The following is a 21,837-nucleotide window of genomic DNA, read 5'->3' as shown; positions in this document are numbered from 1 at the left end:
TTTTCCCTCTAAATTTCTCCCCATCTCTAGCCAATAAAATAAAAAGAAATAAAGAAAAAGAAATGGCCCGTGCATGCTTTGTATGAGGCCCTGTGTTCAGTCCCCAGCCCTGAGGGATAAAGCTCAGGAGCAGGTGGTGAGCAGTGACCGGGCAGGAAGGCTCCCCAGGAACCCACCTTGTTGAGGACGTCTCGCTGGCAGCCGAGATACAGGTTGGGGAGGATCCGGGTGGGCCCGATATTGGCGACCGGTAAGCAAGGCTGGGAGATGCAGGACAGGACGAGGGTTGACTTTCCTTCACAGAGGTCGGGGAAACAGCGGGAGAACTCAGCAAAGCCACCTAGAAGGAAGCAGTAGAGTGAGGCCGTCCGTGCACATGGGGAACACCATTGGCCTTTGTGGGCCACTCAACACAGCACAGACCTGCTAGGACCCCCCCCACCCCCCGCCTCTGGCTCCACGGATGCCCACTGAGGCTGGGTCACAGATTCTTTCTGCAGCTGGAGCAGAATAAAGAGAGATCTCTCTGGAGGTGAGGGTGGGTTACTCTTAACTCCCTTGGGAAAAGAAAAATGAGTAACCATCTTTTTTAAAAAACAGAGTTTATACTCTTAATATTTATTTTCCCCTTTTGTTGCCCTTGTTTTTTTAAATTGTTGTTGTAGTTATTGTTGTTGTTATTGATGACATTGTTGTTGGATAGGACAGAGAGAAATGGAGAAAGGAGGGGAAGACAGAGGGGGAGAGAAAGACAGACAGACACCTGCAGACCTGTTTCACCGCTTGTGAAGCGACTCCCCTGTAAGTGGGGAGCCGGGGGGGCTCGAATCCAGATCTTTACACCGGTCCTTGCACTTTGTGCCACATACACTTAACCTGCTGTGCTACCGCCCAACTCCTGAGTAACCATTTTTTTAAATGCTTTATTTATTAGGTAAATAGAGAGAAAACAAGAGGTAAGAAGGAGATAGGGAGGGAGAGAGACCTACCTGCAGCCCTGCTTTAGCACCTGTGAAGCCTTCCCCCTGTAGGCGGGGGTGGGAGAGTTGAACCTGGGTCCTTGTGCACTGTAATGTGAGTGCTCAACCAAGAGTGCCACTGCCCAGCCTTCTTCACTGAGAATTCCAATCTAAATATTCTTTGTGGGGCCAGGTGGTGGCACACACTGTAATGGTGGCACACTGTAATGTGTGCACAAGGATCCAGGTTCGAAACCCCCATCCCCACCTGTAGGGGGAAAACTTTGTAAGTGGTGAAGCAGTATCGTAGGTCACTGTCTCTCTCCCTCTTGAATTGTCTCCTTCCCTCTCAATTTCTGGCTGTTCTATCCAATAAATAAAGATTAAAAAGTTTGATTTTAAAAAAGAATTAATTGTATGACTGTTGAAAGAAACTAGACAAAAAAAAAAAATACTCTTTGCATTCCAAATCCAAACCCAGACACCAAGTACATGTTGATGGATTTTCAAAGTAATCCCTTGGTATCCAACTCCTCAACTATTCTCTAAGTCCAATCTCAGGGACCCAAGAAACTATCCAGGTGAGCCATTTCTTCAGCCCTCCTCAAAGCAGCTCTTGTGGCAATAAATGTTAAAGAACCCCAGCATTCTGCCTGCCTCACACCTACCCAGCAGATCACTGGCAGGTGCTGCTCTAATGATAATGACTCTGCGAGTTTCAACTTCTATGAACGTCTGTGGTTTGGGTGCTTCTGAAAGGACAGCTCCATTTTATTTTTATTCTGGCTCTAAAACCATCCACGGGACGATCTCTTATACAAGCCCAACCAACACTGTTCCCATAAATATTCTCAGAGGAAAAGAGAAACCAGACAACCCAAGGAAACCCCACTTGAATTCCATTTGAAATTTATAACCGGACCAATAAAGGAGTAATCATGGAGTCACTGAGGGTTGACTGTGTGACACACATTTCTCTGAGCACGTTAAAAGTATTTCTTTCATCTTTACGACACCTCTGTGAGGTAGGTGCCAGCCCTGTCCAGATGAGAAAGTAGATGTTCAGAAAGACACTAAGTAGGGGATGGGTGGTGGCACACCTGGTTGAGCATACATGCAACCACACACAAGGACCTGGGTTCAAGCCCCAAGTCCCTGTCTACAGAGGAGAAGCTTCACGAGAGGTGACACAGTGCTGCAGGACTCTCTCTCTCTCTCTCTCTCTCTCTCTCTCTCTCTCTCACTCTCCCTCCTTCCTCTCAATTTCCCTGTCTCTGTCCAATAAATAATAAAATATATTTAAATAAAAAGATGCAGAGTGGCCCAGGTAGCCTGGGTCCAGAGTCTGCCCTCATCACTGTCCTCTACCCGTTCTTGAAGTGGTAGTGTTGGCTCTAACTCTAGGTTGTGGGCACTATTATCTATGGCCCTGTCCTCATCTGCCAACTTCTATGCCAAGCTATAGACAAGCCCTGGGCCTTTCCCAAGGGGCTGGAAGGACCCTTGCTTCTCCCAAGCCATGTGGTCCAAAAACTTTCATGAGGAAGGAAGGAAGGATGGAAGGAGAGCTGACAGGACCAGAGACACAATGCGCTTTGTGCGAAAGAAAACCAGAGTCTGATCTAGCTGAAACGTGAGCCGTGAGGCTGAAGCTGTGTCACCGGGAACCACAGTCATCAGAGGGTCAGTCATCCTGGGCACTGCGGTCCTAAGTCACATTCATTAGTTGTGGTGGTCCCCAAAGTGAGGAAGTTTCTAGAACATATCAAGACACAGAACAGAAAGGAGAGAAAGAAACCAGTATTCAGCCTCAAAACAAAATCCAAACAAGGCAAAAACGTATTACAAAAATGGAGGAGGGCTGGGAATAGAGCACAGTGGTTATGCAAAGAAACTCATGCTTGAGGGTCCTAGGTCCCAAGTCCAAACCCTAGCACCACCACAAGCCAGAGCTGAGCAGGGTTCTGTGGGTGTAAAATAAATAAGTAAAGAAATAAATGTTTTCCTAAGCAAATCCTTCCTTCTAACCTCTAGCACAAATCTAGTTACTTTTAAATATGCAAGAGAGACTTAAAATTGGGATACTTATTAAGTGCTCAGTCTGGCTTAAAACATCCCAGACCATGGCTCCAAGTCACCTCTAGAGGACGCGGCCTGAGCGGAGCCCAGGCCCTGATGGCTATCTGACAGTGTTCCACTCTGCTGACATCCTCCTCCATCCCCAGCTTTTGCCATCCCCTGACCTTTCATTCATAGCTGTACTCGAGTGACCCTGGTTTCGTTTTGCTAATTAACAACAGATGATTTCCCCGAACCCTTGGAAAAACTATCTGTGGCTTCATCAGCAACTCAGTCTTGAAATATGTCTAAAATGTCCCTCTTCCTCTTACAGGGCAGAGCTTTGCAAGGAGGCAAGAGCAATTCATTTATGTCCCCAAAGACCTCGAGCTCCATCAAGAGTCATCCTCACGTCCATTGTGGGGAGCACTCTGCCAGGCCTCTCCCTGCACTCTGACTTCGAGGCCCCCACAAGAAGACACAGCATCAGCTCACAGCTCTCCTTTTCTGCAGTAACTGCAGAAAGCAGTATTGCTGAGCTGATAAGCTTCCTGAAAGAGTCTTAAAATATTTTCAAGCATTTGAATCTTGTCCAATCTTGTCAAGCTTCCTCTACCTACAAGATTTTGAGGCGGGTTATCATTTGGGACTGACACAGACAGACGGGTGTAAAACCCACACCTGCTTCTGAAAGGCCTGAGTCCAGGACAGCTGTGCACCCCCCCCCCCAGACCCCACCTCGCTTATCTGTGTTTAGAAGGAAGACACATATACATGCACTCCTGGCCTGTAGGGAAAGAGGCTGGCAGACCCTGTTTGCCTCTACCAATCCCAATGGACAGACCGTGTGTGTGTGTGTGTGTGTGTGTGTGTGTGTGTGTGTGTTCAATCTCCAATATCACTTAAAGGAAATCTATGGGGTGGATAACATAATGGTTATGCAAAAAGACTCTTGTGCCTGAGGCTTCAAAGTCCCAGGTTCAACCCCCAGCACCACCATAACCGAAGCTGAGCAGTGCTCTGGTATTAAAAAAAAAAAAAAATCCATGTTCATCCATCTCCCACAAATCCAACCAAGAAAAACCATGTTTATGTTAAAAATATGCCTATTACTTTGAACAAAGACATTTAGTTCAGTTTACAACACTCAGAATTTTACACATATTTTTCCTACTTTAACTAAAAGCCCTTTTTTTCTTAAGATTTTCTGCTTGGTGGGGAGGGGGAATGAGAGGACAGGAGCACCCTGAGCCATATGTGGTACTAGGGACTGAAGCAGAACCTCTCGCAGGCAAGTCCTGCACTCACCACTGAGTCACCTCTCAGGCAAAAAGGAGAGAGCCTTCCCCTCAGAGTTCCCCCTTCACAATTCCAACCACCAACACCATTTTCTGTAAAGGCCAATGCAAACGATCACTCAACTTGTGGAGCCAAGAAAATCTGCCAAGCAAAACAAAATGCACGCAACCACACTCCTCGACAGTCTCTGTCAGTCTCTCCCCTCTGGCCCTGGCAGTCATAAGTCAGTGTTTCTTTTCCAGAGATGACAAGGCATTTGCACAGAAATGAAAGAAGCACTTTCATGATGTCTAGTGACTATTTTAAAATTTTCAAATCCAAATTCTGAAAAAAAAAAAAAAAACTGAGTCAAACCAGAAATACCTACTTTAATAATGCAGGGCAGAGCGGGAGGTTTCTTGCTTGTGCCTTGGCTGAAGAGCGCAGTCTGTAGAACTTAAGTGACAGAGCTGCCCCCAGTGGGTTGGCACATTCAAGGCAACTGACCCCTCCCCATACTGTGAATGGACCCCGTGTGTGGACGCAGTAACATGGTCTACATAGAGCTCTACTCTATGAAAAAGTTTTCATAAGTCTGTACAGGGAGCCAGGCAGTGGCACAGTGGGTTAAGTGCACATGGCGGAAAGAGCACAGACAGGTGCAAGGATCCCGGTTCGAGCCCCCGGCTCCCCACCTGCAGGAGAGTCGCTTCAGAGGCGGTGAAGCAGGTCTGTAGGTGTCTATCTTTCTCTCCCCATCTTCCCCTCCCCTCTCCATTTCTCTCTGTCCTGTCCAACAACAACAATAACAACAATGACGATAAACAACAAGAACAACAAAAGGGGAAAATTATTTTAAAAATAATAAAAATAAAAAAGTTACGTACAAACTAAATGTTAGACTGAGCCATTTTTACATCATTCACATAGCTTCATTGTTTTAAAATACGGTTTTTGGGGCTGGGCAGAGGTGCACCTAGTTGAATGCACATGTTACAGTGCACAAGGACCCAGGTTCAAGCCCCTGGTCCCCACCTGCAGGGGGAAAGCTTTGTGAGTGGTAAAGCAGGGTTACAGCTGTCTCTCTGTCTCTCTACCTCTCTACCTCCCCCCTTCCCTCTCAGTTTCTGGCTGTCTATATCCAATAAATAAATAAATATTAAAAAAGAAAAACCCAAGCCCTTGGCTCCCTCTGGGGGGGGGTCACTCTAAAATACTGGCTCTCCAACACAGGAAGAAATGTTCCACATCACTTATCACTGAGACATGCGAATGAAAGCCATGCAGTGCTGAGGGCTTGGGCGAGGGTCCTCACACAAGGCAAGCTGTGCACTCTACAGGGTTGAGGTGTCTTCAGGATTGATCATGGAGACCCTCAAGCAAACAGAGATGGTTCTCAAGTGTGCAACCCAACCGACTCGTCAAAAGTAATGTGGCCAGAATGACCATGTGGCCAAGGAGAAGCCCAAAGCCCGTTGTGCAAGTGGAGGGTCAGGCCCACAGAGGCAGCCTTGTGAACAGGTGCACCCGTGACTCAAATAGCAACCCTGCAGCCTGGCCTGACCTTTCCGAGAGGGACGGCTTAGGCGGCCTCCACTTCCAGGGCCCGGAGACGGCGGGTACAGTGCACACCTTCCAGGGCTTGGGGCCTTGGCTGCAACCCCCAGCACCTCCTGGAAGAACCGTGACTGCCCCAAAGGGGACTCCAAGGGCTACAAGAGTGGGGCTTTGGTGGATTCCCCTATCCCCTCTCTAAGAATACTAGACAAATAGCATTTTTAAAAAAATTTTTAACATAAGAAGGTCTCTACTCACATCAGCATAGGAGGAGTGGGGGAGGGCTTAGAAAGATCACATTTTCGGGGCCAGGTGGTGGTGCAACTGGTTGAACACACACATTATAGTATACAAGGACCCAGGTTCAAGCCCCTGGTCCCCACCTACAGGAGGAAAGCTTCACACATGGTGAAGCAGGGCTGCAGGTGTCTATCTCTCTCCCTGTCTATCTCCCCCACCCCTCTCAGTCCTTGTCTCTATCCTATAATAAATAAATAAATAAATTTTTAAAGTTAAAAAATATTTACTCATTTTTGTATGGAAACCCCAAATTGCCAGGTTGGTACTTGGGAGCTTGATGACCTAAACTCTTAACATTTTTAAAAATCATTTTATTGGGGGGTTAATGGTTTATAGTACTCTAACATTTTTTCTATTTTATTAATTTATTTGATAAGACAAATTAAGAAGGGAGGAGGAGACAGAAGGGAGAGAGAAAGAGAGACCTGCAACCCTGCTTCCCTACTCGTGAAGCTTCCTCCCTGCAGGTGGGGATCTGGGGCCCAAGGCTGGGTCCTTGCACATGGTAGTATGTGCACTCAGCCAGGTGCAGTATCTCCCAGCCCAACAGACATCTAACTGTATTTTATTTTTGCATTTATTTATTTTTACCAGAGCACTGCTCAGCTCTGATTATTATAGTGGTGCTGGGGGTTGAACCTGGGACCTTTGGTGCCTCAATCACTAGAGTCTTTTTTTTTTTTTTTGCCTCCAGGGTTATTGCTGGGGCTCTGTGCCTGCACTACAAATCCACTGCTTCTGGAGGCCATTTTTCCCGCTTTGCTGCCCTTGTTATTACCCTTGTTGTCATTATTATTGTTGTGTTGTTGTTGCACAGGACAGAGAGAAATCGAGAAAGGAGGGGCGACAGAGAGGGGGGATAGAAAGATAGACACCTGAAGACCTGCTTCAATGCTTGTGAAGTGACTCCCAAGCAGGTGGGGAGCCAGGGGCTCAAACCGGGATCCTTCCGCCAGTCCTTGCGCTTTGTGCCATGTGTACTTAACCCACTGTGCTACCACCCGACCCCTCACAAGAGTCTTTTTGCATCACCATTATCTACCCCCCCCGACAGTACTCTAACATTTTAAAGCCCCTTTTGGCCATTTTCACCTAAAAGATTTATTGACATTTTAAACATAAATTTAATAGCCGGGGGGGGGGGGCGGCGCTCCCAGGGTCAGATGCTACAGTAAAGTCAGTGTATTCTCTGATCCCTAACACTCGCAAAATCAAATCCCAAAGCCACAAGCAGGGAAGGCATGTCCTTTCTAAAGGAACCCCAAGCTGCCACCCAACCCAGCTCCTTCCCTGCCAGCCTGCACCTATCCGGCAGGTCCACCTTCTTGCTGTTTCTGGGAGCACCTGTGCTCTCACAGCTCAGGCCCCAGGCAACTCTGTCCTGACCCACTGTATTCCTGTCCACAGAGGGCAAGCACAAGCCACACCTCTTCCAGAGCAGCATATCCCAACTTTCCCCATGGCCATTAAATCCACACTACAGCTGGGCCAGTTGGCGTACCCTGTTGGGTGTCAGACATAGCACGTGAGGGAGGACCCGGGCTCAAGCCCCCAGTTCCCACCTGCAGGGGAGAAGCTTCAGGAGTGGCAAAGTAGGTCTACAGGCGTTTTTCTCTCTCCTTCTATATCTCCCCCAATCCCTCTCAACTTCTACCTGTCTTATCACATAAAAAAGGGGGGAGGCCACCTGGAGTGGTAGATTTGTAGTGCCGGAACCGAGTCCCAGTGATAACCCTGGTAGCAATAAAAAAATAAGATAAAAAGATATTTTTAAAATCCATGTTACAGTCAAGCCTTCTGAACACCACATACCCTCAGCATGGGAACCAGTTCTGTGACATCCACCCCACTCCTTTCTGTGAGGTGCTCACCAACTGCTGCAGTTCTGTTCTGCTGCATTAGAAAGTAAGAAAAGTTCCCAGGTCAGCACGACAGCTCACTCGGATGGTGCACTGCTTGAACATGTGTTCCCCCAGGTTGAAGCCCAGTCCCCCTGGCACTGAAGGAAGCTTCAGTGCTGTGGTCTCTCTCACTCTCTCCTTGCCTGTTTTTTTTTTTTTTTTTTTTTTTTTTTTGCCTCCAGGATTAACACTGGGGGCTTGATGTGGGCACTACAAACCCATTGTTCTTGGAGGCTATTTTTTTTTTCCAATTTTTTTTTATTATTATTGGATAGCACAGGGAAAAATTGAGAGGGAGGGTAGATAAAGATGGGGAGAGAAAGATAGACACCTGCAGTCCTGCTTCACTGCTTGTGAAATGACCTCCCTGCAGCTGGGGAGCCATGGGCTCAAACCAGGATCTTTGCTCAGGTCCTTGTGCTTCATACTATGTGCGCTTAACCCAGTGCGCTACAGCCTGCCCCCCAACCCCCTGCAGTAGAAATCTAAAAAAAAATTTTAAAAAAGTTTCCCTTGACAAGCCTGTCTAGATATACTTTTTCCAGCTCAGTGGAACCTGGCAGGAGTAGCCCCCACCCTCCCCTAACCCTGCCAGTAGCACATTGACAACTACTTGAGGACAGAGACCCTGCAGTCCACTCCATACAGTGCTTGGCACACAACTGGAGGTCAGCCAATGTTTATTGAGTGCTTCCCTGTGACAATGAATAGCTGTTGATGGACATAAGCCTTGTATATTTTTGGTGTTCGAAAGGATTTCCTGATTCTGTTCAAAGCCATAAGCTGGGCCTAGCATGGGTGGGGGCCCAGAATCTGCTTCCTATGCTGAGACCCTGAGGCCCTGCAGACTCAGCGGGTGACAGAGAACGCTCGAGCCAGGAACAGGAGAGGGTTGGTCAGCGCTGCCTCAGTTGTCCAAAAACGGAACCCTCGGTATTCTTCTCCCAGGCCCAAGGGGCCAGTGGCACTGATCCCCAGGATGACCTAGAAGGTCTAGCGATGCCCCCCACACCCCCAGCTCAGGGAACAGGGTAGGCCCCTTAGATAGCTGATCAGACCAACTGCATTACACCCCAAATGAGGCAGCAGTAGCTGGTGGGATGTCCACAGCTGTGGTTAAGGGTCCAATAAAAGTCTCTGTGAGTCAGGATGAAAAGGGATGAGCAGCCAGGCCCAGGAGGATGAGGCCTGAGAGTCATGTTTGACTAACGTGTGAACTGTCCATGAGTCGCTGAACCACTCCTTCCCCAGGCCTTGTCTCTGAAGCTCACTGCCTTCTCCTCTCTCCTGTGATGGGTTCTACCTGAGAACCACTACGCTTTCTATCAGCAGTTCTCCCCTTGGGCCAGGGACACGGCTTCCCCGGAGACTTCACAGAGCATGGAGGAAGCACTGGAGACCCGCCCAGTCAACTAGACAACGTTAGAGACCAAGGGGAGTAACACTGAAATCTAAGGAGACGTTCACTGAATGCCTACTATGCCTACTATGAGCGGAGACAGTGCTGTGGAAGGGCACAGAGGTAACCTGACAGCCCCCCCTCTGGAGCTGGTAGTTTAGTGGGACAAACTTTAACCAAATCATCAGGTGAACTGTTAGCTGATTATGGCAGGGAACCAAAGAAGTGTGTATAATGGCAGCAACTCACATTGCCAGTAGATATGGCTTGATGATGGCACTGAGCCCACCAGGAGCTCAGGAATGGAAGAAGAGGCCCTTGAGGACCAAAGAGGCTGACATACAGGGTCAGAGCAACTGGGTAAGGGCCAGGAGAGCTCAAACGAAGAGCTGAAACCAAAAATCTAGACATGAAGGGCAGCAGCATTAGTGGAAATGAGAGAGGTGGGCAGCAACCAGCAACAGAAGGGCCTTCCTCCTGTGTTGACAATTCTAGACCCATCCTAAGAGAACCAATGCCTGTTAAACTGGGGAAGGACAGAATCTAAACATAGCATCTGGGGCAATAGCTCAGCTGGTGGAGCACAGGACTCATGCCAGAGCCTCCCAGCTCACTCTCTGGCACCATGTATATGGGAGGGCTTCTTTCTCATGTGGGAAGTGTCCATCTCATAGGAAGTCAAATCAACCTTGAAAATACATATACAGAGGCCAAGAGACAGCCTACTTGATAGAGTACACTCTTTGCCATGCATGAGGACTTGGGTTCAAGTCTCAGGCCACCATATGAGAGCAGCATATACAACACCAGGGGAAGCTCCATGAACAATGGAATGGCAGTGTGGTCTCTCTCTCTCTCTCTCTCTCTCTGAAAGAATGGTTCCATTCGTCCCACATGCACAGGGGACACTTCACGAGCAGTGAAGCAGGTCTGTAGGTATCTAGCCTCCCCCTCAATTTCTCTCAGTCCTATCCAATAAAATGGGGCAGTGGCAAAAAAAAGTGGGGGTTCCATTTGCATGGCCTCATCAAGCTGGGACCTAGGAGCAGATGCACCAGACCCACGGAAGCCAGAGGGCAAAGAGACACCTACAATTCACTGTATCCTTAAGACACCAGACAGCCCATTACACCCTCACCAGTTACTAAAGGGCTGCAGAGAGGATGATGGAAGATGCCCTCCTGCAGACAAAGGGAAGGCAGAAATGCCAAAGTAGGGCCAGAGAAATAGCTCTGTTTTGTGCAGTTTTGCCATGTGCACACCCAGGTTTGAGCCTGGCCCCCACAGCATTAAAATAAGCGTGTGTGTGTGTGTGTGTGTGTGTGTGTGTGTGTGTGTGTGTGTGTGTGTGTGTGTTTACCTCTGTATCTTAAAAAAAAAGGGGGGAGCCAAATTAGGCCATCGAAATGACTGCAATAGCAAATCCAGCAAAAGCTGTAACTAGGGAGATGGGCTTCTCAACTTCCATGAAGCCACAGCTGGACAAGCCTTTAAGGAGCTGGTGGAGGAATCTACATCCCTGTTTAGACCATCCAGAGCCCAGTGCCTTTCAATTCACACCTCACACAACACTAGCAAGTCTAACCCAAAGAAATAGGTATTTGGCCCTTATCCACAGCAAACATTAATCTACAACCTGAACTATGTTCTCAGAATAAATGTTTGTAAGAGCCCTTCACAGTGGCACTGACAGAATAAATGCTTAATGAATGACTTCTCCCATCATTACTCAGAGCTACACTTGAGCACAGAGCATATAAGTTACTTTTTTAAATAATCCTCCTGACTAAAGTAAGTTAATGCTTCAGACTGCTTACAAACAGTGTAAATTTTTTTTAAACAGAGACTGCAAGGTAGAGAGAGAGAGGGTGAGTAAGAGAGACCACAGCACCAAAGTTCAATGCAGTGAGGGCCAGGCAAAGCAGTGCATTATCCAGGTGAGCTATTTGGCCGGCCCTACAGAGTTAATTTTCATATACTGCTGTATTCCATAAAGCGGGCAGTCAGACTGTGACAACTGTGTCATCTCCAGAAGCTAAGACAGAGCGGAAAGAGCCTCTCAGGAGAAGTCTGACCTGGAATGGGCATTCTTGATCCCCCATCCAGCCTCCTGCTGAGGTCCCAGAGGGCTCTGGGATGATTGTGGTTATAGGTCAGCACACAGGGAGAATGTGAGAGACTCACGCAGGTCTCTGTTATTCGGTTATTTGTAGATAAGATGGCTGAAGCCTGTGGCTGGTTGAGTTTGCTCTCGGGCTGTGTCCTACCTGAGCCTCACCAGATGAGAGAGAGAGGAGCTTGCAGAACCAGTAGGCTGCCCTGGGCTTTCTGGACTCTAACTTAACTGTGACCGTGAGGAGACACGCAGAAGTAATAGAACAGTATTTCTCGCCTGTGGGCTGCTCTTTATTTCTACTAATCAAATCCACTTACTCTCTTAATTTAGCATAAAATAAGAAGTCATTTATTATTTTCAGTCTGACACCCTTAGAAGTAGAAACAAAGTAGATTTAAAGCTAAGTAGAATAAAGGGATATCTAGTGTTAAAGGCTAAGAGGCAAGATTATTTCTAAAGAGAACTAGTTTTCTGGAGGTTATCAAAACCAAAGAAGTTGACCAAGAAATCAATGTTGGCAACTGTTTGCTTTGTATTTTTAACTTATAGTGACAGCAGCTTTATAAAGACTATCCCTATACATATTCCACATGCACTGTCTAATACAACCCTCAAAATAGGATCCATGAAATAAATGTTTAGTTCACATCTATTCCATCATTCCATTAATTTGAGTTCTTAGTAATAAATGTCTAGCTCATTCTGTTAATTTGAATTTTTTTTCTTTTTTCGCTTCCAGGGTTATTGCTAAGGCTCAGTGCCTGCACTATGAATTCACTGCTCCTAGAGGCTATTTTTTCCCTTTTGTTGCCCTTACTGTAGTTATTATTACTGTTGTTATTGCTGTCGCTGCTGGATAGGACAGAGAGAAATTGAGAGAGGAGGAGAAGGCAGAGAGGGGGAGAGAAAGACACCTACAGACCTGCTTCACCGCTTGTGAAGTAACCCCCCCCCAGGTGGGGAGCTGGGGCCTTGAACCAGGATCCTTATGCCAGTCCTTGTTTTTCACATGTGCACTTAACCCCGTGCACTACTGCCTGGCACCCTAATTTGAAATTTTATGTGTTATTTTTAAAGATGTAGCTACTTGTGTTTCTAAGCTGTGCTTGTGCAGTGACAGACTTCAGAATTTAAAGGGGGGTGGTGGTGGTTTTGCCTTTACCTACTATTCATCAATAATGATGAAAAACTGTCCAAAGGGATCCAAATTCATTTCTTTTTTGCTCAGATGAGATTGTTTTTTTAAAAACATTTTATTTTATTTATTTATTCCCTTTTGTTGCCCTTGTTGTTTTATTGTTGTAGTTATTGTTGTTGTTGTCGTCGTTGTTGGATAGGACAGAGAGAAATGGAGAGAGGAGGGGAAGACAGAGAGGGGGAGAGAAAGACAGACACCTGCAGACCTGCTTCACTGCCTGTGAAGCGACTCCCCCGCAGGTGGGGAGCCGGAGTTCGAACCGGGATCCTTATGCCGGTCCTTGTGCTTTGCGCCACCTGCGCTTAACCCACTGTGCTACAGCCCGACTCCCCCAGATGAGATTGTTACTGATAATCAAACCCTTTCATTCTCTAGGAATGAGATATTATTATGTTTTGGTTTAGTTTGGTGGTTGGGAGGTTTACCAATGGCTAAACAGATCAACTTATATTTTTTAACAATTTTTTTCTGTCAATTCACATGATTTCAAGAATTTGTATCTTTCTAAGAAAGAAGTCATGTTTCTAAGGCTGTTCGTTCTTTCTCAAAGTGTTATATGTAAGGCTCACACAAAAATAAGCATTGTTTAATTGCAAAGGTATTTTTAATGAGATCTTAAAAATCATATTTAGGGGCTGGATGGTGGTGGCACACTTGGTTGAGCACACGTTACAGTGCTCAAGGACCGGAGTTCAAGCCCCTAGTCCCCACCTGCAGAGGGGAAGCTTCACAAGGGATGGAGCAGGGTCTCAGGTGTCTCTGTCTTTCTCCATCTCTAACTCTCCCTCCTTCCTTTTCAATTTCTGGCTGCCACTAACCAATAAATAAAGATAATAAAAAATTAAACAATTTTTTAAAACCATATTTAAATCTACTTTAAAAGGAAGGAAATGGGGGGGGTCAGGCGGTAGCGCACATGGCACGAACTGCAAGGACCAGCATAAGGATCCCGGTTTGAGCCCCCAGCTCCCCACCTGCAGGAGGGTCAATTCACGGGCAATGAAGCAGGTCTGCTGGTGTCTATCTTCCTCTCCCAGTCTTTCACTCCTCTCTCCATTTCTCTCTGTCCTATCCAACATCGATGGCATCAATGACAACAATAATAATAACCACAACAACGAAAAAACAAGGGCAATAAAAGGGAAAAATAAAAATAGCCTCCAGGAGCAGTGGATTCGTGGTGCATGCACCGAGACCCAGCAATAACCCTGGAGGCAAAAAAAAAAAAAAAAAAAAAGGAAAACGGAAGGAAACATTTCCGTGCTAGATACTTTTTCCTTAGCAGATGTTTGCTTTATCTGAACAAGTGCAAATCTTTTTCAACACAATCTCAATTTTTCATGACAATTTCATTATTGTTTATCTGAATAACAGAAATCCTGTGTAACAAATGGTGTATAACTTATTTACATATCAAATATTTACTAAAATCTTAAGGAGTGTTAGGCTTTGTGGGGAATACAAATGAACAGGAGACTGCAAGAGAATCCATTTGAGAGGATAAGCTAGTATGTGAAAAATGTCAATGATGACATAAGTTTAAAATTTTATGGCAGCAGGGATGAGAGAGAGCTGACAAAGCAGGCCCTTGCCATGTTCCTGGCCTGGGTTTGAGCCCCTACACTGCATGGAAGAGCCCCAGGACTGGGGGAAACTCAATGCTCAGGTGTCTCTGCCTCTGTATCTCCATATGAATTTAAAGCATGACTGGGGTTTGGGTGTGGGAGAGATAGCACATATATGAGGCCCCGGATTTGCAAAACAAAAACAAACAAAAGGGGGGCCGGGTGGTAGCACAGCGGGTTAAGTGCACATGGCACCAAGCACAGGGCTGGAATAAGGATCCCATTTCGAGCCCCGGCTCCCCACCTGCAGGGGAGTAGCTTCACAAGTGGTGAGGCAGGTCTGCAGGTGTCTGTCTTCCTCTCCCCCTGTCTTCCCCTCCTCTCTCCATTTCTTTCTGTCCTATCCAGTAACAAAAGCAACAGTAACAATAACAATAACAACAAGGACAATAAGGGCAACAAAAATGGCCTCCAGGAGCAGTGGATTCATGGTGCAGGCACCGAGCCCCAGCAAAAAAGGGAGGTAGGGGGCCAGGCGGTGGTGGTGTATCTGGTTAAGTGTGCTTAGTATCGTGCACAAAGACTTGGGTTCAAGCTCCTGCTCCCCACCTGCAAGGAGAATGCTTCACAAGCAATGAAGTGGGTCTTCAGGTGTCTATTTTTCTCTCTCCCTCTATATTTCCTTCTCCTCCTCCTCAATTTCTCTGTCCTATCAAATAAAATAGAAAAAAAAATTGGCCACTGAGAGTGGTAGATTTGTAGTGCTAGCATCAAACCCCAGTGATAACCCTGGAGGAAAAAAAAAGGAACTTATGATAATAATGAGAGACTTGTGGCCTGACAGTACAATGCCTATCAAATGAATCATTTTGCTGGGAATAGCAACAGGGCTCAGCAAACGGGAAGCTGGTCAGGAAGGCCCAAGTCCCACAGATGTGGTTGACACAGGCAGAGAGATCATTGTAAAACCAGATTTTAAGCTTCAGGATTAGAAGGATGGGGATGGGGATGGGGACATCAGGCTTCAGTGATAATCAGCTGTCAAAGTGGCTTTAAAAAAAAATCCTTGGGAGTAAGGCAATAGCACAGCAGGTTAAGCGCACGTGGCACAGAGCGCAAGGACCAGCTCAAAGATCCCAGTTTGAGCCCCGACTCCCCACCTGCAGGGGAGTCGCTTCACAGGTGGTGAAGCAGGTCTGCAGGTGTCTATCTTTCTCTCCCCATCTTCCCCTCCTCTCTCCATTTCTCTCTGTCCTATCTAACAATGACGATATCATCAACAACAACAACTACAACAACAATTAAAAAAATGGCAACAAAAGAGAAAATAAATTTTTTTTAACAAATCCTTCATTGGGAAGCAACTGGAGTTTACTAGGTCAAGTTAACCTATCTCAGACGAGGGTTATATCCCTGCTCCCTTCTGGCTGGGGAGGGCACTGTAAGCATGATGGGGAGACAGGGGAGAACAGCCCTGAGCCCAGTAATAGGATTTCAAGGTTAAAGTCCCTTACAATGGCTTCAAAAACCATTCCCAAATGCATCCAATAAATAATACAGCTGGTTTACTCCCAGGAAAGGAATGTGCCTATCACAAGAAGACAGGGCCTACCATTATACTTCTGTTGTAGAATTCTGTGGGGAGAGGGGGGAGGCTGACTTGAATTGAGGAAACACCTACAGAAATGAGAAAAGAAAAACCACATAAGGGGAGGTGTGGCAATAAATGATCTGAAAGAGACAGGAAACCATTCTTGTTCTTTGAGAACTGGAGATAGAGAAACCCTACCTAAACCCACAGATGGAAAAACACCCACTCACCAGGAACTCATCAATCCTATTCTCTTAAAGGTGAAATGTCTCCGTTTCTAGCAGTTGCCAATAGCACTAAGATCATTGTCCTGGAGGTGGTGCAGTGGGTAGAGTGCTGGACTTGCAAACATGAAGTACTGAGTCTGATTGCTGACACCCGATATGCCACAGAAATGCTCTGGTGTCTTCTCTCTCTCTCTCTCTCTCTCTCTCTCACACACACACACACACACACACACACACACACACACACACACACACACACACACACATAAATCTTAAAAAAGAAAAGAAAAAAAAACAAGTTTATCATACCTACCTATACACAACAGCCTAAAGGTATGAAAAAGATACCAGAGGTCGGGTGGTGATAGCTGGTTGAACACACATGTTGCAGTAGGCCGAAGACCCCAGTTCAAGCCCCCAGTGTCCACCTGCCAGGAAGAAGCTTTACAAGCAGTGAAGCAGTGCTGCAGGTGTCTCTCTCTGACAGAGAAGGGGGTGAGAGAGAGGGGAAAAGAGACACCTGCAACACTACTTGATCGTTTGTGAAGCTTTACCCCAGCAGGTGGGGACCAGGGGCTTGAACCTGGGTCTTTGTGCACGGTAATAAGTACACTCTCTCAGGTGAACCACCACCTGGCCTAACACCTTTTTAGCTCACACTGTGGAGAACCGTCCTTCCTGTCTGTCACTACACCTTTGTGGCCCAGGTCCCTGTGTTTTATGAAATAAAAATCTACTTCCTGCACTGTGAGCCAGTATCATCTGCAAACCAGGGGAAGCAAAGGCTGGAGACTCTGGTCTGGACTTTGATGGGGTGGGAATTTCACATTCCACAATACCCTCCTTGAGGGCAAATATAAACTAGCTCTTCCCAGGTACTTTATTTAGCCATCTGATTGCAAGGTAATACTTTTTTTAATTTGCAAAATGCACACACGTGAATAAATTTTGAGATTGTCCCCTAAACTATTAGGGAGAAAAAGTTTCCCACACACTCTCCCTAGCTCAGTTTTACAAGGTTAAGAATGGTGGGGAGCTTCCCCTTGGAGTCTAGCTATGTGCAGAAGCCTAACAACATTTTTTAATATTTTTTAATTATTTATTTATTTTCCCATTTGTTGCCCTTGTTGTCTTTTTATTGTTGTAGTAGTTATTATTGTTGTTGTTATTGATGTCGTCGTCGTTAGGACAGAGAAATGGAGAGAGGAGGGGAATACAGAAAAGGGGAGAGAAACATGGACACCTGCAGATCTGCTTCACCGCCTGTGAAGGGACTCCCCTGTAGGTGGGGAGCCGGGGCTCGAACCGGGATCCTTATGATGGTCCTTGCGCTTTGTACCACGTGCACGTAACCCGAGGCACTACCACCCAACTCCCAGTTTTTAATATGTTTAATGGTTTTGGTGACGCGCTTTCAAAAGCAGCAGATCTACAGATGATTTCACGCATACATGGACTCTAGAGAACTGATACACACAAACTTGTAAAAATAAACAAAAAACAGAAGCAAACAAACTAAGAACTACGGTGGTTATCTTTGGAAGCTAGGAAGATGGGGACAAGGAGAAACAGGGAGAGATTCCCACCCACTGCTCCACCATTCATGGTGCTCTTATGAGGTATCAGGACTTGAACCCAGGGTCTCGTGCATAGCAAGGTGTACACTCTATCTGCTGAGCCCTCTCCCTGCCCCTTCTCTTACAGCTTCACAGTGTGTGTGTGTGTGTGTGTGTGTGTGTGTGTGTGTGTAAAACTGGGTGCCTCGTACATATAGAATCTCACCACTCCAGGCTAGCTCGGGGGAGGGGGGGGTTGGGCAGAGAGAGGAAAAGACATCACAGCACTAGAACTTTCTCCATTGCCATGGCACCTCCCATGTAGTAATGGGGCTCGAACCTGGGTTACAGGTACCCTGCCTGGTGAGCTATGTCCCACCAACCCCCCACTTTGATTTATTTCTAATTTAACCTTTCCATATAGCAAATTTCTGCATTCCACAAATGGGTTGAGGGACGCTAAATGAAGATCACTGTTCTAAGAAAGGGATACTGAATACTGTAATAATGACTATAAAGGATGTGGATAAAGTATTGGAATCCCAAGCATGAGGCTGTGAGTTCAATCCCTGGCAGCACATGTCCCAGGGTGATGTCTGGTACTTTATATTTCTCAATACATAAGTAAAATATTTTTAAAAATAAATAAATAAAGACTGTGAAGGAAATTAAAACCCCAGTCTTCATGTTGGCTTAGCTTGCTTTGATCAGCAGACTTTCCCACCAGAATGGTTCTTCCCACAGCCAGCGGGGAAAGAGAGCAAGAGCTGAGATGGACAGTATTAGATCACAGGTAAAGAGAAAAAATTCCAGAGTAAAGCATCTGGGTCTGCACTATCTTTGTAGGCACAGTAAGATCTGTGGGGCACTTTGAGTTAATAAGTACCCAAATGCAGGGGTTATTTGAACTAAGTCAGAAACACACTGGCCGATGTGACAGAATGACAGCATTCACATTAAATAGAAGGATTACATCAGCCTGAAGCTAGAGGATAATCACTTCCTATCTTAAGTTCCAAGTTGGCGACCAGTTGTACTTCGGGTCCACTACGGAGAACTGCTTATTCATGGGGCTCGGAGAGATTGCGAATCCCAGCTACTATCCCAGCCCTTACCTGCAAGCAGTTGGACAGAGCTGAAGCTCTTCTCCAGTTTGCCCAGAAGCACAGTGAGAAAACAGTCTGATGACAGAGAGGCGACATCTTGGGAGCTCTGATCATAAACAACCACCTTCTGACTGGAATCAAGGTCGACCTGAAAGGCAAATGTGAAGCTGTCAGGGAGAAGAGTCATCTGACAGAACTTCCGGAGTAGCAAACCCCTGCTTCCTGCTTCCAATTAATAACCTGAATTGTCATCAGATGTTGTCAGCTTATGGCGAAACCTACCACACAAGTGGTTTCAATGCTTGTAAAAACCAACTTGCATAACACGTGTACTCAACTCTGCACACCACTGCCCAGCCCCTATGTTTGATATTATAAATGGTATTTTGATGATATCTTTATTTAGTTTGCTTATTCAAGTAGAATTAATGAAATGGTAATTCTGAGGTAAAATGGTGTGAATTTTTTTTTTTAATTTTAAGTGTCACAAGTGTTGGAGCAGTACAAGTGTTTTTCTCTCTTCCTCTCCTCTTTGCCTCCCAATTTCTCCCCTTTCCCTCCCAATTTCTCTGTCACTATCCAATAAGTAAACAAATAAAGTATTTATGATATCAGAAAAAAAAAACCAACTTGCAAGAGGCGAAAACTGATACTATTTCTGAGCAGAGGAGTGCTAAGAACTCTTGAGTTAAAAAAAAAAATCCTTAACACTGGAAAGGTAAAAGCTCGCCAAACAAAATCAACAGTGATCCTTTGCAAAAAGCAAAGTTTTATAAAACAGATTCGCAAAATAACAAATAAATCAGTTGTTTAAAATGTGTGCTTAGTTGTTTAAATGAAAACATGAACTTATTTGATCCCTGAAGAAAACCACTAACCTTTATACCACAGAGATGCTATTTTGGTACCCCAGCAAAAACCTTCCTTGAGGGGGGTTATATCCTTAAGTATTGACCAAGGCCTACCTTACCTTTCCACAAATTAAAGAGCACTTCTCTCTCTCCTCTCTCCTCTCTCTCTCTCTCTGCCTCCAGAGTTATTGCTGGGGCTTGGTGCCTGCACTATGAATCCACTGCTATGGAGGTCACCTTTTCCCTTTTGTTGCCCTTGTTGTTTATCATTGTTATTATTATTGTTGTTGTTATTGCTGTTGTTATTGTTGGATAGGACAGACAGAAATCGAGAGGAAGGGAAGAAAGAGAGGGGGAGAGAAAGATAGACACCTGTAGACATGCTTCAACACTTGTGAAGCGACCCGCAAGTGGGGAGCTGGGGGCTCGAACTCAGATCCTTATGCCAGTCCTTGTGCTTTGCACCATGTGAGCTTAACCTGCTGTGCTACCACCCGGCCCCCAAAGAGCACTTCTAATGTAATTCATTTCTTTTTTAAAAAAATATTTATTTATTTCCTTTTGTTGCCCTTGTTGTTTTCTTGTTGTAGTTATTATTGATGTCGTCATTGTTGGATAGGACAGAGAAATGGAGGAGGGGAAGGCAGAGAGGGGAAGAGAAAGACAGACACCTGCAGACCTGCTTCACCACTTGTGAAGTGACTCCCCTGCAGGTAGGGAGCCGGGGGCTCGAACCGGGATCCTTACACTGGTCCTTGCACTTTGAGCCATGTGCACTTAACCTGCTGCGCTACAGCCTGACTCCCCCTGTAATTCATTTCTAACATCTTCCCAAGGCTTTTGAAAAGAATGTCTTCACTAAATTTGTCAGTAACACAAGACAGTATGTTAAGGAATTATGCACATGGACTATCAATTATACATATGTAACTTACCAGTAACAGTTATTCATCACTAGAATAATAAATAATAATCTATATTAATTATTAGTATTTCAAATAATAAAGCAGTTTTATCATGTCATTAATAGGAAGGCATATCACATGACAAATTAAAGCAAGTTAACCCTTCTGTCTAGTTTGAGAAACAGTCTTAAATGTGACAACACATGTGAGATGACATAAGATAACAATTTAAAAAGCAATCAAACTTCCTTAAGTTACCCTTTGTAGAAATGAGATGTCATCTAAAGCCATTCTCATTCAGTCATTCAGTATAATCATCCTTCTTAAAAACAAACACAAAAAACAAAACCCAAGAAGGCATTTATTCACCTTGTGTTTTGCCGAGTGCTGGATGAGTTCTGTGATGAGCACTTTGTCCTGTTGCAACCTTCGCTTCATGAGCTTGGAGCAGTTGATATTAATGGCTTCCAAAATGTGGGATGTATTGTAGTCCACGAACGGCCGGCTATCAATTAGCAGCACTTTTTCTGTCCCACTTTCCAGCAGAGCCACCAAGCTCTCAGTGACAATTGGAGTTCCAATCATCTCCTGGGCCATGACAATAAGTCCTCTTTTTTCCCACCTCCTCTAATTTGCCACGATGATGTAATGGTGGGGCACTCAGAGGCTCAGCCACTCCATTGTGCTAAAAATGGAGGAGGTCAGGCTGGCGGGGACTGGCGAGAGCCCATTTTCAGCAAGAGCCCTCCAAGTGAATGTCCCTTTCTGTGGCCCGTTGATGTGCTCTTGCAAAGGGTGCCCTCCACAAAGCCGCCCCTCACATGGGATTCAGAAGAGGATGACTGGAGGAACCATCCCACAACAAAAGGAGCTTTGGGGCGGCCGGCGCATTACATCATTCTTTACCTTTGCTCCCTCGCTTCAACAGCTTCAGAAGCCTGGGCAGAGAGGGGAAGACAGAACACAAAACACGGGTCAGAGAAAGAAAGAGCAGCCGGTCAGAGAGCGTGTATGCTTCATGATATTTACTCCATCAGTCAGGTGCCATGCTCAATGCTCTGTTTCACTCCCACAGACAAGACAGCAGGTATGGCTTTTAGAGCAAGTACACTCATAGTGATTTCAGTCTTACCCCCAAACAGGAAAACTCCAAAATAATTTCATTTAAAACGGTAAAACAGGATGTGTGTTTGTGAATTACATTCACCTGGGGTCCCAATCTAAATGACTTGAAGCATGAAATCAAAAAAGAATCTTAAGAGTTGCCTAA

General features: G+C 45.7%; 1 protein-coding gene across 1 annotated transcript in view; it reads right to left on the bottom strand.

Moving 5' to 3' along the window:
* The window catches only part of DUSP16 (dual specificity phosphatase 16), a 36,871-nt gene extending 15,368 nt beyond the window's left edge, over positions 1–21,503 (bottom strand). Inside the window, exons 1-3 of the mRNA XM_007540059.3 lie at positions 20,937–21,503; positions 18,821–18,959; positions 177–340 (exon numbers count right to left, since the gene is read on the bottom strand). Of these exons, the coding sequence (XP_007540121.1) occupies positions 177–340; positions 18,821–18,959; positions 20,937–21,164 (531 nt within the window). The 5' untranslated portion in view covers positions 21,165–21,503. The remainder of the gene's footprint in view (positions 1–176; positions 341–18,820; positions 18,960–20,936) is intronic.
* Positions 21,504–21,837: the final 334 nt, after the last annotated feature.

This window comes from Erinaceus europaeus, unplaced genomic scaffold (assembly GCF_950295315.1).
Source record: "Erinaceus europaeus unplaced genomic scaffold, mEriEur2.1 scaffold_295, whole genome shotgun sequence".
NCBI lineage: Eukaryota > Metazoa > Chordata > Mammalia > Eulipotyphla > Erinaceidae > Erinaceus > Erinaceus europaeus.
The sequence above is the reverse complement of the archived record's forward strand: the minus strand, read 5'-3'. Positions and strand labels throughout refer to the sequence as shown.